The sequence below is a fragment of the Quercus lobata genome, chromosome 11 (assembly GCF_001633185.2).
Source record: "Quercus lobata isolate SW786 chromosome 11, ValleyOak3.0 Primary Assembly, whole genome shotgun sequence".
In the NCBI taxonomy this organism is placed as follows: Eukaryota; Viridiplantae; Streptophyta; class Magnoliopsida; order Fagales; family Fagaceae; genus Quercus; species Quercus lobata.
In genome coordinates, this window is record NC_044914.1 from 48570004 (window position 1) to 48588195 (window position 18192).

Genomic DNA, 18192 nt, shown 5'->3' on the forward strand with positions numbered 1-18192 from the left:
ATCTATCAATTTTTTTATTTTATTTTTAATGTAAGTGGGATTTGTACCCAAACCTCCTATTCAATAAATAAATAAAAATCCTAAACCCCTAAACTCCTTTAAAAAAAAAAAAAAAAAAAAAAAGTTAACTGGAACCCAAACAAGAAGAGCTAACTCAAACCCATTAAATGGGCCTCAAATCATAGACTTTGAACTTTTTTTTTCCAACTTTATATTTTTTCATCCTTTTAATGATATAGGAGGGAATTTAGATACATATCTTTTTAATTTTAATTTTATTTAATTTAGATTCTTGAACTTGCAATTTTTGTTAAGCTTCAAGTTTTAATGGGGATTAGCCCATCGAAAAAGGCCCACAAAGTGGTGTCATTGATCACAGGCGGCTATGCTGCTCGGCGGAGCGGACCTCTAAACCCCCAACATAGATGAAGTCGTTTATGCAATGCCCTCTCTCTCTTCCCCAACTCTCAGACTCATTCACGAAACGTTTCGCTCCAGACCCAGCAACAAACGCTCATTCTCAACCCAACCTTGCATTGTCCAATCAATCTTCAACCTCGCTTCCCAAGGTCACCTCTCCCAAGCCATTTCTTCTCTCGAGCTCTTAGCTCGCAAAGGCCTCCGCTTGCCTTTGAATTCTCTCAACTATCTCTTGCAACAGTGCGCAAACGCCAGGTCTCTTAGAGAAGCCAAATGGGTTCATCTCCATTTGAAGCTCACGGGTCTAAAGCACCCCACTACGTTTTTATCGAACCAATTGATAGGTACTTACTTCAAATGTGGCGACGAAGTTGAAGCACGCAAGGTGTTTGATAAAATGTCTGTGAGGAATTTGTACAGCTGGAACAATATGCTTTCTGGGTATGCTAAAATGGGGATGATTAAGCCAGCTAAGAAGTTGTTTGATAAAATGCCCGAGAAGGATGTTGTGTCGTGGAACACTATGGTTATTGCTTATGCAAAGAGTGGGCATTCTGATGAGGCTTTGAGGTTTTATAGGGAGCTTAGGAGACTGTCTATTGGGTATAATGAGTTTAGTTTTGCTGGTGTTTTGACGGTTTGTGTGAAGTTAAAGGAATTAGAGCTTGCTAGGCAGGTTCATGGGCAGGTTTTGGTTGCTGGGTTTTTGTCAAATGTGGTGATTTCTAGTTCTGTTGTTGATGCTTATGCAAAGTGTGGGGAGATGGGAGATGCAAGGAGAATTTTTGATGACATGAGTGTAAGGGATGTCCTTGCTTGGACAACTCTAGTTTCAGGATATGCTAAATGGGGGGATATGGAATCAGCTAGTGAATTGTTTGATCGAATGCCTGAGAAAAACCCTGTATCATGGACAGCATTGATTGCTGGCTATACAAGAAATGCTCTGGGGCATGAAGCGCTTGAATTGTTTACGAAAATGATGACACTTCAAGTTAGACCTGATCAATTCACATTTAGTAGTTGTCTTTGTGCTTGTGCCAGTGTAGCTTCACTCAAGCATGGGAAACAGTTACATGCGTATTTGCTACGAACTAATTTTAGGCCTAATACTATAGTTGTGAGCTCTCTCATTGACATGTATTCAAAATGTGGGTGTTTGGAAACTGGCAAATTGGTTTTTGATCTTATGGGTGATAAGCGAGATGTTGTGTTGTGGAATACAATGATGTCTGCCTTAGCGCAGCATGGTCATGGTGAGGAGGCAATGAAGATGTTCAATGACATGGTAAGATCAGGCTTGAAGCCAGATAGGATCACATTTGTTGTAATTCTCAATGCCTGTAGTCATTCAGGTCTTGTGTCAGAAGGGCTTAAGGTTTTCAATTCCATGATGTGTGACCATGGCATTGTTCCTGATCAAGAACATTATGCATGCTTAGTTGACATCTTGGGCCGAGCTGGATGTTTTGACGAGTTGATGAAACAGCTTGAGAAGATGTCTTGTAAGCCTGGTGATCAAGTTTTGAATGCCTTAATTGGTGTTTGTCGAATTCATGGAAATATAGAGTTGGGAAGAAAAGCGGCGGAATGCCTCATCGAATTGGAACCCCAATCCTCTGCTCCCTATGTTTTACTTTCAAGTATATATGCTGTGCTTGGAAGATGGGAGTTGGTAGAGAAGGTGAGAAAGCTTATGGATGAGAGACAAGTAAGGAAAGAGCGTGCCGTCAGTTGGATAGAAATTGAAAATAAGGTGAATGCTTTCACAGTAGCAGATAGATTTCACCCTCTGAAAGAAGTAATATACTCAGTTTTGGAACATTTAACTGGACAGATGGAAGAAGATCCTTTGTTACTTGATGCCGAAAGGTAAATTTCATCTATTTTGTCCTCTGTTGAGTGGTTTCTAGGGGGACCAACGGAAATTATATTTGTAGTCAACTCCATAACTTGTAACATTTTTCTGTACCCTTCACAAGTTGGCCTTCGATCCGGATTAGATTCTATACAATTGAATCTCCACACTGAAATACTTGTGAAATTTTATTCCAAAAATCAGATAGTTGTCTCCAGGGAAGATATTTTGCTTCCTTTTGTATCATTATTTTGTCTCAGTGATTCTTGAATAAAACTGATAAAGAGCTTTGTGAATTCAACGAATCCATATTTTTGACATTTGATTATGGTGTGAAATGCAGTATGTATTATCTATTTTGGTAATTGTTTCATGTTAATGGGTTAGCATAATATAGCTTTAAAAGTTAAAACCACATGTAGACTATGAGGCTTTCCAGTTCAGTTAAGGTGGCATCCACTTTTTTGTACATATGGAGGGTATGCTTTGTCCAATTGGAAAGAAAGAAAGAAAAAAGAGGGGGGGGGGGTCGTTTCCTGGTTATTCTTACTGGGTATAGTCATGTAAATTGCAAGTATTCTCTGCAAGGAAACATATTAGGTTTGCAATTTGGGTAGCCTGTATATGGCCCAACCTCAACCTTATCCAATGAATCGGCAGGTTTGGGCTGAAGTTGTTGGTCATAGGGTTGGACTTAAAATCCAATCAAGTTGAGCCTCAGTTTGAGGCACAGTCAAACCAATCCCATTCCAACTGGACTTGTGTATGATGATTAATAGTGAGAGTAACTGTGTATACTGTATTTAACACAATATTATAAATAGTCAATTGTTTAACCATTGCTAATTGCATTCTGGATAAAGTCCTGGCATTATTTGATATTAGATGCTTTTAATTGAATGTCAGAGGTATACATTGTCTTTATAAAATTCCCTAGAATTTTCTTAAAAGCAATTATATTGAAGTGTTCAAGTACCCTCAGTTAATTTGATACTTGGGAAATTATTTGAAAGGCCCATAGTTTAAACCATCTTTCATATTAGGTCCTAGGTTTTAAATTTTGTTGATTAAAGTCTCAAATTTATGAAAATCATTTCAATCTGAAGCCTTTGTCAATCTCTATCATTCATTTATGTTATTCTGGTAGTAACAGAGCAGAATAAAGCAAGGAGCTATCGATTAAACTCTGTTTTTCACTTAGGGCTTGTTCATACATCAATTTGGTAGACACTGAATAGAGAGGGCAGAGAGAGAAAGTTTCGCTTAGAGTGAGATAATGATTGCTAGAAAATCGAACCTAGTTACCTAGGTGAAACACAGTTTTATCAATGCTTTCCTCTTTTTCTCTTCCCTATCTGTTACTACCTAGAATAACGAAAATGAATAACAACCTAATTTGAAACATGGTATAAACTTTGCGCCTTTTTCTGTAATTTACCCTTGATACTTTGTAAAAATGTCTCTGCAATTTGTTTGATAAATGGAAACTGTAGATTAATTGACATCCCACACTTCCCAAACAAGCTGACCCACTTGATGTAACTTGCCCAAAATTATATTTTGCAATACCAGCCTGAGATGGGGTGGGGTTGGCTTTTTGTGCAACCTGTTTAACAGTTGCGCTTGGCTTTGGACCTTTGGTGGGATAAACTCAACATATTCAGTCATTGATACAGCAGCTATAGGCTTGATAATCGATACTATATTTGGTGACTGTTTATTCTTCTGTTATCCCCTTTTTCAAGCCTAGAGATCTTAAAGAAGCAAGTTTTGTGTGTTTTACTTTTATTACTTTATAAATCAACGATACTTGTAAATCACAATCGATACATTTTATTGCTGTGAATTGTTTATGTTATCAAACCTCTTTTAACAACTCTCATATGTTTCTCAAAAAAAAAAAAACTCTCATACAATACTCTTCTCGCCCATCATTTTAGTCAGACTTATTTTTCTGTTATTATTTTAAAGAGATTATTGATTTCATTTAGTGAATTTCAAAGCAATCTGTGGTGGTGAGATCTCTTCAGAAAACCTGTTAAATGAAGTGATCCAAAACCAAATCTGGAGGAGGTCTGGGTGTGTCACAGTTTATGTTCCATAAATTGAACCAGAAGCATTATTTTGTATCTTTATACATTAAAACCAGTCAATAACCTGTTTTGACTCCTTAAGAGAATCACATGTTCTTGCAGTGCTTTATAGCGTATACTTGTATAATATTTTGGTTATCAACTAATTTATTAGATTTCCTGCCAGTTGCTCAGTCCTAATCAGTAATAGGTGTATAATATTTTGGTTATCAACTAATTTATTAGATTTCCTGCCAGTTGCTCAGTCCTAATCAGTAATAGGACTCATTCATAGCCCCCACACATCAAAAAAAAGAAAAGAAAAAGAAGAAGAAGAAGAAGCTTAATGAAGTGCTGTCCTAATCTTTCTTTTTTATTTGTTTCTTTTTTGTGTGTGCGTCTGTCTATAAGTATATATAATATAGCTGTTTGTATGTTTGAAATGACAATTTATAAATTTGTTTTTTTCATAGTGTTGAATTGAGATATAATTCAGTGGATGCTGCATCTCTTATCTATCGTTAAAGTGAACCCAAAGCAATAAGAAAAGACCAAAAAAGAGGAAAAACAGTAGGAGCTACTATGGAAATCATGTAAGGGAATTTGGGGCTCAAGCTCTGATCATGAAAGTCACATCAGCTCTTTTACCTTATTTTGTTTGTTGTACAATATCAGTAATTAGAAAGCAACTACAACTTGTCATTACCTGAATTATTGAGCCTTGGAACTATATATTACATGCACATGGTGGAGCCATGAAGCTTCTTGGTTGAAGGGCTTTCTTTTTATGATCACTTGTACGTGATAATCCTACAGGACCATCAAATCCTTCCAGCTCATACGAATCATGTGAATGATTTTGGCTTCTCTGGTTTGTCACTCAGTTCATCCATAAGGTAGGCTGATGTTTAATAAAATTAATAGCTTGAGACCATATTTTAGAACATCAGTAGAATTAATAACTTGAAGCTTTGCTTTATGTCTTTGGCAGGAAGGGAACTGTATTGATGATTGTATATGTGTTCACTAATTGGGTAGCAAGTATCAATTTGGAAAAATCTTGAATTTGGCATAACTGGCAATGTTAACATCGGATGATTTGTTTATTTTTGTGAGAGTTTGGTGAAAATTACCTCTAGATGTCACAGTTGGTCCCTTGATCAAATGAATATAATTAATGAATGAACAATGTTAGGGATGACCCTTTTTTTTAAATAAAAAAATTTATTTTTATGATCTTTTTTCATAAGTTTGTTTTATAGGTAGATAGTGGGCAAAGACAGGAAATACCAGTGACATTAATATTGGACTATCACTTGAACTCATGTTAAAGTGGTAAGTTATAATTGGAGTAATATTATCTTCCTATGTGTTCACCGTTGACACAATTTTTATTATGCATTAATCACAATATATTGTGCAAGAGGTTGTGAAAAAATAGTGAAAAGTTGACACCTAAACTTATTTGTTGATCAATTAAATTAATAGGTAGATCTTGACCCTTGATTTTATTTCCGCAGGAGGGACCATCTTCATCATCTTTTGTTATCCTTTTGTCTATTGCTTCATTTGATTTACTTGTCTTTTTTGTTTACTTTATTAGTGTTTAAGGCTATGATAGAGAAAATTTCCTTCAATTGGGCATGCTTTAACGATGTGGTTGAGCACCTACTAAGCTACCTGTATCATGTAGGCCAGAGATGGTCGAAAACCTCACCAATACATACCCATATCCACACTCCTCAATTTTACAACATGATTGCAATATCATCACTTTCATAGAATGGATCACTTACGTAGAAATAAATATAGTACATAAAGGATCATTTCTTTGGTGAAAAGTAAAATTATTATTCACCAATCATAAGTTAACACCTAAATATGTTGTAAAAGTTGGTGTAGATTTAACTGCCTCTAAAATTTTCCCTAAACTTAATAAAGTTAAATTTTTTTTATTTTAGTAAAATAAATAAAAACCTATAAAACAATATTTACATTTTTAACCAATGCATTCACGGTATTATTTTATATTATGCCCGTTTCTACCAAATAATGGCATACTTTGCCACAAAAAAAAAAAAAAAAAAAAAAAAAAAAAAAAAAAAAAGAGTATTTTGTTGGTCTATCTATAAAAACACCTTTTCAATTTTCAAATCTAAATTCATATCATGTTTACGTGTCAACTTGTGATTAAATTTCAGTACTTTCATGTGATTTACCACATGAATTTGAGCATGTTGTGTCAACTTGTGCATCAATCACGAGTTGAAACTCAAATAGAGTGTATATTTGGATGTGGGAAGGGGTGTATTCCTAACATTATTCGTATTTTGCCCATCTATCTAGCTGGAGAAGCAATCAAAATATAAATAAAACTTTCCTATTTAATTCACTAAAATATATGGGAACTATAATTGGTAACATAAATTTACAACCTTCGTTTCCAAATTAATAAGAAAACTCTACGCATCTTAGATGGGAGCTATAACTATAGCTGGTAATAACCTTTATTTTTTTTCCAAATTAAAAAAGAAAACCTTATAAAATTTAGAAAATTTAAATGAAATTCTTCCTAAAAATAAAAACTATCATTTTATTTTTTATTTGTTTTACCTTAAAAGTTTTCACCAATATATAAATCCACCTAAAGTCCACTTTTATGTGAGATTACAATGTTTGTTTGTCCTCAGCATTTTCATTTAGCGTTTATACGTACTACTTTTTAAAATCTCACTTTTTTCTCAAATTCTAAAGTATAAGTATATTTTAGCATTCTTTTAAGAAAAGAAAAAGGTAATTACACACTACCCCAAATTTGAAGGAAAATAAATGATATCAAACACATAAAAAGTGTTGGAGGGGAATAGTACTCGTACCTAGAAATGTGTTAAAGAATCTTATTACTTGATGGTGTTGTCTAGTTTTTCTTATAGGGTAACTTAAGTTTAAATTCTCTTCCTCTTAATTGTTGTTAAAAAAACAGAACAATCCAAGTTTGTTTTCGTTGAATAAAAAAGTAGCAACCTTGAAAATGGAACAAGCTAATTACAAGAATTACTGCTTTCTAGTAAATAAAATTTTCTTGGTCGATAATGGTTTTTTTTTTTTTTGCCTCTTCTTTTATTATATGATTATTTTTTTTCCTAGTCTTTTCTTCTCTCTATGATTTGCCCAGCCAAAGAAGAAAGTTATATTTATTTTTTTTGAGAATCAAAGTTACATTTAAAACTTAAATGAAAAAAAAAAAAGAGCGTATTAATATTTGTTGAGACCACTAAAATTTAGTGAGAAATAGACCTAACCCCCTTTTTTTTGAGAGATAGAAAAAGACCTAACCTGAAACCAGTAAATAAAATGACTCACAGTATTCACATTGGAGCTTCTTCTTTTTTTTTGGGGGAGATAAAATGATATAATTTGAGCTATTAATTAAAATAGCAATGGTAGATCATAGATGAGTCTAAATCTAATTATTGAGTCATTGACAATAGAACTGACCTGCAAGACAACCATGTTTTGATATTTTTATGGAAATACAAGGAAGCCATTATTTGACCTCTTAGTGCCTTTAGAGCAAAGATTAATAACTAATGTGACACATGCAAATAAATTAAATTAAATTAAATATAGTCCCTTTTATTTTTTAAACTGAAAATATAGTCCCTCTATAAAAACTTTATTCCATGATGCATTATGCTAAAATTAATTAATTTTTTTAATAATATAATATTGGATTTAAATTCTAAATATTTTCATTAAAAATACTGAAAATTTTCTATCAGAGCTACATAGCGCTTAGAAGTATGCTAAAATTAATTTATTTATTCAATCTATTTAACTTATATACAACTTTTAAACAATTGTTTCTAAAAAAAAAAAAACTTTTAAAAAATTTATTTTTAAAATCTAGATATCTAATAAACCAACAAAAATAATTAAGCTCTCACAAACAATAAAGATACAAAAGAACAAAACAAAAACACAGATAAATTTGGATAGCCATACAAGTGGACCAAACAAAGGAGAAACATCGATTATAACTCTCCACCAATAATGCAATCATAGCCGGCCCACCTAACCAAAGAAAATACGATAGTCCCATCTTCACAATTCACAAAACCAAAAATCTTGTAGGTAATGTTGAGGAAGGTGCAAGGTGGTGGAGTAGAAAAGTAAGCTATCTGTCTCTCTCACTGTCTTTTTTTAATAATCCAACAACTCAAATACCATAATAAACATCACTTTTTGGCGTTACAATGTCTCTTATTAAAACCCAAAAACCTATTCTTTTTTCAATGTACAGCTACAGCCTATACCAATAAGAAAAAGAAACAAACCCCACAAGCAAAAACTAGAAGAAGAAGAAGAAAAACTTACAGGTTTTATTCTTCTTCCTAATGGGTTCTCAGATCTCTAAGCAAGCGGAGAAAAGAAAGGCAATCAAAACTGAGAAGAAATGCCTGTGTGATCTCCAAGAAAGCTGTGGCCCTGAGTTTCCGGGGTGTGAATACAGGCCAAAAGATAGAAAGAACTGGATGTCTGAGCTCAACCCAGAAAAGCTTCGGCTGAATCAGATAGTATGGCCTGGAACCCATGATTCAGCTACAAACAAGATTGGCATTCCATGCATATCTCGACCTTTTGCACAATGTCAAAACTTGTCTATCTATCGTCAACTTGTGAGGGGTACAAGGGTTCTTGATGTCAGGGTTCAAGAGGATCGTCGTGTGTGTCATGGAATCCTTAAAACCTATAGTATTGATGTTGTCATCAATGATATGAAGAAGTTTTTGTCTGAGACAAAGTCAGAGATTATAATCTTGGAGATTAGGACTGAGTTTGGTCATGAAGACCCTGTTGACTTTGATAAGTACTTAGAGGATCAGCTTGGAGAGTTTCTGATTCATCAGGATGATCATGCGTTTGGAAAAACAGTGGCAGAGTTATTGCCAAAGAGAGTTATTTGTGTATGGAAGCCAAGGAAATCAGCTCACCCAAAGCCTGGGAGTCCCTTATGGAGTGGTGGGTATTTGAAGGATAATTGGATTGACACAGATTTGCCATCAACAAAGTTTGAGAGTAATTTGAAGCATTTGAGTGAGCAGCCACCAGTTTCATCAAGGAAATTCTTTTACAGGGTGGAAAACACTGCCACACCACAGGCTGATAACCCAATTGTTTGTGTTAAGCCTGTGACTAGAAGGATTCACAAGTATTCAAGGTTGTTTATCACTCAGTGTTTCTCTAGGGGTTTTGGTGATAGGTTGCAGATCTACTCCACTGATTTCATTGATGAGGATTTTGTTGATGCTTGTGTTGGGGTTACTCATGCAAGGATTGAAGGGAAAGCCCAAATTTGATACATGTTTCATAATCTCCTTGCATACTATAATTTTCTGCATCCATGAAATTTGTTAGTTTATTATCAATGGTATCTGCTATGTTATTTGTTTGTTTGTACATTTAATACTGTGTTTGTTTTTTATGTAATATATGATGTATAATGGGCTTGGTTAATTAGTTGTATATTGGGGACGAGTTGCTTTTGGTTTACATAATCTTCTGGATAAGCAAGAAGTTCTCCTTTCTGGTTTTGGTTTTCCCTTTTCACTACAATGTTGTGTGTGTTCTTGCTTCAACAAAGTCCTCCTTCCCCTTAAGCTGCATGGGAAGTACATATTTTTAAACTTCTAATTATCTGAGCATATGTGCATGCATAGTGAATATTATCTGTTAGTAATATAGAATGCTATGAAAATAGACTGCTTCTATAACTGGATCAGTAAGCAAGTTGTAAATTGGAGGGTTTTGAAATGAAAAAGATTGACAGCCTCCATGTTTATATACACAACAAGGGTTCACTTTTATTTGCCATATCTAAAAAACGTAGAAAGCCACCCCAATATTGGCTATATGTAGGCTACATTTTGCTTATTTTAGATCAAATTATGTAACGTATTTGGCCCCAAGTTACGATAAGTTTGTTACATGTTACTAGCAACGATAATTACCATCCAACCCATTAATCCTTCCATAAAATTATTTTGTACACTGGGTATACATATATCTCAAACATAAAATTTATTTTTATGTTAGGGTGTAATACACTGAGTTTACAGAATAATCTCTTCTCAAGGAACTTAAAAATTATTATAACCATTAATCATATTTTCCTTCCTAACCTTGAAGGTTCATTGCACTAGAACCTGTTGGCTTGATCCATCAAAAAGAATAACTTTTATTGACAGAGACATTTTTATCAGTTATTTAAGAACTTTGATTACCAGTTACCACAAGCAAGTTCAGCATGACAAAAGTCTTGTTCTGGATAATGATAAACCAATTATATCTCAAAGCGTGAAATGGTGTTGGTAATGATAGCTTAATATGTGCATAAAAAAACAAGTAGGTACACTAACCATTTTGTTTAGATGCAGATTACCATTAGACGGGAAAGGAAAGGAACATGAAAAAGGATAATTTATCAATTAAAGTTATAGCTCCAAAGTCCAAACATGGCAATGGAAAAGAAGACAAACAAGTAAAGGGAAAATGAAAGAATGTACAACAAAGAATAATTGCTGCTCAACAGCCTTCAGCTTGAGATCAATCAATTTTTTCAGCAACCTCTTCAAACTGGCAAAACTCTATGGTGGCCTTTTATCTACAAAATTTATATCTCAAAACTTCCTCTAATTTTTGAAATATTGATGAGAATGCTCCTGCAAAGAACATAAACCACAACTTAATAAAATTATTCCACAAATTAGCTTGAAAAGCAAATCAGATTAGTGATGTAAGCTATGCAGATCAACGCTCAAGATTGGATAACAACAGGTAGCACATCATGTTGTCAATAATTTTAGAGAGCCCGCTAAGCTACTCTTTGAGTCACTTCAGTCTTCAATTAATGCAATCTCCCTTTTACTTGAAAGATGTAATAATTGGCAAGATTAAAAGTAAACATATTTAGGATGATGAAATTGATGGGTCATAAATATTCAAGGGATGATCTAGAACTAATTACTATTTTTGATACATTGATGGTTGGGGGTAAGAGGATTTGAACACTAGATGTCTCTATTGGTGAGGTGCCAGTTAAGTTAAAAGATTCTTGGAAGAACTAACTAATATTAGTACAAGACAAGTCACAAACTACAGAGTGAATTAGAATGAAGCAACGGTGGAGAAGTCTCATTCCATCTTGCTGAATAAAGTTATTTTATTTAACAAAAAAAAGAAAAAGAAGAAAAGACTCATGGCCAGGAGACACTAACAAATAAAAAGGAAAAAAGTATAGTAAGACACAGCTGTTGGTCTTTCAGGAGATGTGGTAGCATATTGTAAGGAAAAAAGGTTTTGAAGTTGCTGGTGTCCAAGAAAGACCAATAGGCAATAACTGCCTTTTCTTTTGATAGGCATATAAAACTCACAGCCCATATGGGAATGAACCAATTACCTCTCTTTCTTACCCTTGTTTATGGGAGAAGGAGATGCTAATTGTTTCAAAGAACTTTGGCAAAAGACTGATAGTTACCTATCAGATAGTGCTAAGAGCACAAGATTAGGGCATCAAAAGGTGAGGGCAAGACGAAAAAGAGTGAAGGCTGTCAATGTGAGAAGGAAGCGAGAGAAGATGATTGAAGTATTGAACATAAGAAATAGTCCAAATAGAGCATGATCAACAGAAAAGATTTATATACACAAAGACATTGGTAAAACAAGAATATTTTGTGTATAGCTAGGTTGAAACTCTATTCCCAGATTTTACTTTTATTTTAATTTTAATTTGGAAGACTGTAAAAAAGGATTAGAATGCCACAAAAAGAGCTTCTTTGAGATAAAAATAAAAAGGGTAAAATGCAAGAACACCCTCAGAACTTCGGGTCAAACTCAAACTAACCCAGGCCTGATCTTCAAATTTGAAATTAGAAGCCCTGGAACTGTTGAAAAATACTCAGACTGATCATTCAGGTGTTTAAATTTTCATCTCCCGAATCCTCTTTTTTATTAAAAGCTTCATTTTAGAATATATTTTAATACAAAATCTGTTCAAATTTATATTTAATTAAAGATTTCTACTTCAATTTTTTCCACATTAAAAAAACACACACACACGCACAAGCACAACAACAACAACAACAAAATCAAAAACAAAAACAATTGTGTACTTCTCAAAGTTCAGGGGCTTCTAAAGTCTAATTTCAAATTAGAAAATAAGAGGGGGTCAGATTGATTCTGAACCAAAGTTCAGGGGTTGTTTTAAGCTTTTTGCATTTAACCCAAATTAAAATTAAAATTTAATAAATATTAACGTTGGAAAGAAAAGAACCTGGGATTGGGTTATCTCTTTGCTGTAATGATCCTTTCACCAGAAGTGTCCCCGGGATTTGCTGAAAAACCTGTTATGATGGGTAGTACAATTTCAATATAAGTTGCAAGTTCCAACTACCAAACTCAATAACCAAGCCAAGAAAGGAGGTAAGCATACCGAAATGCGAATACATAAATTATTTGAAGGATGGAGCAAACAACTTGAACCATTCAATGTCTCTTGCACATGTTGACAACTGCTAACTTCATCAAGAGGTTGTAACTCATTCTTCAGGATTGCATCACAATGATCATTTGATGCAGTGATCTATTAAAATGAAATTGTGCAGAATGTAAGCACACAGTGATATCACATGCAAATTATATCAGATGCAAAAATAGACCAACGGTGATAAAACTTACGTCAACTGTAAATGAGGAGGTATTCAATTTACAGGCTGCCCCACTACTACGGAACAAGGATTCAACTGGATTCAACTGATTGCAATATATGAATGGCACTGAATTGGCGTTGAAGACCCTACGAAATTGAAAACAACACAGTACAAGATGTAACATCAGGGAGAAATGGGTAATACATGATAGGAGCATCTAGATATAAACTAATGCATATTATAAAACCTCATATGCCAAGATAATAATGTACGAATATATAGTACATATAATACAAGTCTGCTAATGCATAACTTGGCTTAAAGGCTTAAAGGCTTGTTACTTTTTTGACCCTATTGCTTGGATGAGCATAAATGTAGAATTAGTACAGGCATCTTTCTTTTCCACTTACCCATAAAGTGACTAGATGATCCCTATCTTTATACTAATTGAGAAAGAAGATAAGCTGTTCTACATGTCTGAGGAGCCAATTAATGATACAGAAAATGTTTGGATTTTGGGACAACATTCTTAGGCATAAACATTAGTAGCAAACTTATATGGTGTTCAATGGAACTCCTAGGGCCAAGGGTCTTCCTCAAATTTTATTCAATGATGCAACAGGAGCTTCTCTCCCAGGTGCATTCAGTTCTTAGAAAATTCTATGTACCAAATAGAGAAAAAGGGGAGGGGGGATCTGATTTTGAAGGTGCCAGATCATCAAAAGCAGCAAAACCAACGAATGCCTTCTAAGTAAATAGGCCATGTGATCTGGAATTCACCCCTGCAGAAATTTTACTAAATCCAGCAAAATAAATTTTTTGACACTGGGAAAATCAGGACACTATTTAGACAAAGATATAGATATCCAGACCTCAAGCATGAAAGACATGACATTCTTCTCAGCCACATGTAGTGATACTATCTTCCTCACAGGGGGGACAAAAGACCAAGCGAGCCCCCATCTACATGTTTGGCCTTGGACAAATTCTGTAGTCTTTACTATGGTGACTCCAACCTCCCAAAGCTTTGCAGTTAGGGATTTCACGTTCGATTTTCTCCCAACCATTGAAGTGTACCACCTACAAGAGAAAACTGAATTTTCAAAAGAGAGTCTACATTGACATGGGGCTAATTAATACAAACAGTTTAATCAGACAAAGATAATACCGAAAAGACTGTTTCAAAACAGCACTATCTTCAATAATACGAGTAATAAAAGCTTTTTCTCCACCTGGACAAATCATCTCCTCTGGAGTCCCACCACAGGAAGTTTTTGGATTCAGTCCTGCTTCCTCCATGGTTTCAAAAAATGGAGGATTACACATGCAAAAGTCAAACTTCTCACCATCCCTGATCACATCAAGAAGTACAGGTGGCCCATTATACCTCTTGTTTGCATCAGAATGCAGATCAAATGAAGCTGAGGGCAGAAGATGCACATCTTCCCTAACTACACACGCACTCAACTCTATTTTGCTCTCACAAGAGACTGACTCACCATCATGTGACTTTTCCATTGAAGGACCATCTTCACAGCTTTTAACCTTTCTTATTTCAATAAGTTGTGAAATATGTGGATTATTTTTAACATTTTGCTCAGCCCACTCTAGTGCAATTTCAGTGACATCTGCAACCAAGATACAGCAAAATCAAACTACTACTAGACTCCGTATGGGACATAAAACAAATTGTCAATACCAAAATTGATTAACAATAACTACAAAACTGAAGAGCTACCTGACCCAACAAAACTCCACCCGAGAAGAGATGCACCAAGAAGTGGGTAAATGCAGTTGGCTCCAGTTCCTATATCAAAACCCCTCACATTACCTCCACTGGTGTTAGTTTTTGGAATGATGTCCGATGCAAGAAGATCTTCAATCCAATGGATATAATTGGATCTGTTGGGCACCGTAGGGCAAAGCTGCCCATCAGGAATCCACCTAGCAAATTGAATTCACATAAATTAATCACATGAAAATTTCTACCCAACATTGAATAGACTTCACAAATAAAAATTTCATTAATGAAGGGCTCACTCACTGTGATATCAAAAAACAAGGAAACTGAAATTTATCCAAAAAAAGAGGCATCATGGAATTTCCTGAAAACAATGAATTCCACATTTGATATTTCCAAGAAAATTTCACCACTTAATGCAATTGCATAGCACATAACAATTGCCTTTCAATGTTAGTTAGCACTTAGCAGCCTACAGGTACTTCAAAACTAAGTTTAGAAGTTTTACTAATTGGGAAAAATGAGTTGAACTTTATTTTTATGGTCACCTACATAACATGTTATCATAAAGACAAAGACTTTGCATTTTGGTTACTTACAAAACATGGTCCTTAATGAAAAATTCTGATTTAGACCCCAATGACTTAAGTAGGAGATTAATAGATTAACTATGACTAAATTTCTGATTAGGTTTAAAGTTAACAACTTGTTAGATAGCACAACCACAGTAAATATCACCAAAATCTAAAAGCAATAATAAGCACAGACATATTTGGTGATGAAGTGGAAAATCTTTGATGAACTCCTCAAAGGAAAAACCATTTTAGGGGTACCTAATCCTATAGGAAATTCACTATTGAAGAAATGGTTACAACAGTAAAGACTTACAAGACGTTTGTAACTAGACTCTCTAAGCAATCTCAGCTAACAACCTATTCGCCTTCTACCATAGTGGCCCTAGAACTCTAGAATCCTTCTACAGAACTTCCTACTCAAACAAACACATCCAAAGTCTCTTCAGAAGGCAACAACAGTGAACTCATTGTCAAGGAGCAAACTCCACGATTTCAAGGAAAATTAATTTTGGCTCAAGGTAGTAAAATCATGGGAAAGGATTATCTGTTTTGGTTCAATGAAAGAAGGCTCTCTTGGAATTCTTTGATTCTATAGGTATAGCAGCCATTCTTCCGTCTTGAAAGTCATGAATCAAGAAATATATAGAAAGGTAGATTAAAGTTTTGGCTTCAATCAGACTTCTTGTAGAGTTAGGATTCCTTATACCAGAGTCTCACTCAAATGTTGAGAATTCCATATTTGAGCAATGGTAGTGAAAATAGAGAGAACTTAGAGAAAAATCAACATAGAGATTAAAGTGGTTCAGCAGTGTTCTTACATCCATGGAAGCAAGTGGCTGAGACTTTCACTTTATGAAAAATTGAGGTTTACAATGTATTTATATTGCCCCCAAGAAACCATAACATAGTACATGAATTCCCTAATATACCCTTACCACCTCTAAACAAAAAACCAATGTCACTTCTTCATTCAGAATATGACCCACTATCTCTAAAATGTAAGGGTCAAGGAAGAGTCTCAGGAAGCTAAGTCAAGCTATCAAAATATGAATCCCTTCCATTAGAAGGAGTGAACCCAATCACTTCACACTGAAGTTCATACTCATCTACAAACCATCCTTCTCATTTATTTGTCCTTCTTGAGGATTGTGACCAACATTAAAGATCGCTCAAGTGAGTCTTGATTTCACTCAACCAAACCTTCCATTCTCCAATGTCTTCAAGCAATTCCTTACATAGACTCTTGCGTAACTTTATAATATTAAATACAACCCTTTTGACACATGACTTGTCGCTTGGAATTTGCCAACACTTAACATTCTCAGCAAACACACAGGTAGACAGATTCAGAGTGCATTTGATAATCCCACTCATATTAATAAGCTCCAGAGTTTCACACGTAGCATATGAAGTAACAAAAACATAACTAAATGCAAACTATTTTGAATAGAGGCTCTTTGTTGCTTATGGAGGTTTCCTAGCTCTGTGTTTGATTCTTGTTAGCAGTATAGTTGCTGTGTTCCTTTGTCATGACTGATAGGCAGCTTGATGTGGAAAAAATGTTGCAAATAGTTTGGGCAATGATAAGTTTTCTCATTTAAAATTAAAAAAATCACTTTAAGACATTGAATTTCTACAATTACGTTTGTTTCAAAGTCACAAAGAGAGAATAAGTGAAATGCAGAAACAGGGTAACCTCTTAAAAAAGAAAAATAAAAATTTTCTATGCCTTATAAAAACACAACCAAAGAAAAAATATACAGAAACACAAACACAGTTCTCTCAAAGAAAAAGACAAATTTTCCAATAAATTTGAGCACCCTAAAAGCATGTGTTTCTGGGTTTGTCTTTAACAAAGATTTTTACTCACAAATGGAAATTTATAAGTAAAAAGTAACGGATGATTCCATTGCCCAAGTTCCATTCATTGATGGTGTCAAGCCTAGTTAGCCCCATTAATCAAAACTGGATTTACAGTAAGTTACTGGATAGAGTCCATTGAAGCCATCAAGAGAATCTCAATTCCTATTAGTCCTACTCAGGACAAGTTGATGTGGATAAAAGGTCCTAGAGGCTGCTTCTCTATAAAGTCTGCATACAGAGGGAATCAAGATCAGGCTACTAATGCAGCTAATCCTGTGAATTGGCAACCCCTCTGGAAGCTCATAATCCAAGAAAGGGTGAAGATGCTGTTATGGGGAATTGGTTTTGAGCTGCTATAAACTAAAGATAACCTGGAACAACGATTGGGAATCACTAACTCTACATGTGTGCTATGCAATGAAGCCAAGGAAACCCCTGTTCATTTATTCTTCCACTGCACTGTGGCCAAAGACATTTGGTTTGGCTGCAACTGAGGTCTAAAATCTGATATGCTAAACTTGAACACTTGTGCTGATATTGTAAAGGTAATCCTAGATCCTCCTAGACAGTCTACTGGAGCAAGCCACAACGATGCAGCCAACCCTGTGCATTCTACGTATACACAAAATGGCCCTCACATTCGAATCTTTATGGAACCTAAGAAATCAGGTGCTGCATGATAGATCATCATTGTGGACAGTGATGCAAAACTGTGCATGAATGCAGGGTCCGAAAGCAGCAGCTGGAACATTACAACTATTCTGTCTAATGTTCTTGAGTTTAGGAAGTTTTTTTTTTTTTTTTAGTTGCTCCTTCAAATGGGTTAACAGAGATGTAAATGGTGTCACTCATGCAATGCCTAAGGTTTTGTGTCTCTCAAAACCTGTTTGGGATGCTGGGTGTTTGTTCATTGTTTTGTTAATCAAATTTCTGAGTTATTAACAAAAAGTGTGTG

At 34.7% G+C, this 18192-nt stretch overlaps 2 protein-coding genes and 1 pseudogene across 2 annotated transcripts; 2 read left to right on the plus strand and 1 right to left on the minus strand.

Annotated features, from left to right (window-relative positions):
- The first annotated feature begins 281 nt into the window (after window positions 1-281).
- Window positions 282-2574, plus strand: LOC115967458 (pentatricopeptide repeat-containing protein At2g21090-like). Its single transcript, XM_031086557.1, has one exon. It carries the CDS (start codon window positions 443-445, stop codon window positions 2294-2296), a length of 1854 nt encoding a protein of 617 aa, XP_030942417.1. The 5' UTR covers window positions 282-442; the 3' UTR covers window positions 2297-2574.
- A 6001-nt stretch (window positions 2575-8575) lies between these two features.
- Window positions 8576-9950, plus strand: LOC115967554. Its single transcript, XM_031086676.1, has one exon. It carries the CDS (start codon window positions 8748-8750, stop codon window positions 9708-9710), a length of 963 nt encoding a protein of 320 aa, XP_030942536.1. The 5' UTR covers window positions 8576-8747; the 3' UTR covers window positions 9711-9950.
- An 862-nt stretch (window positions 9951-10812) lies between these two features.
- LOC115967447 lies at window positions 10813-15158 on the minus strand (annotated as a pseudogene).
- Between the last annotated feature and the right edge of the window lie 3034 nt (window positions 15159-18192).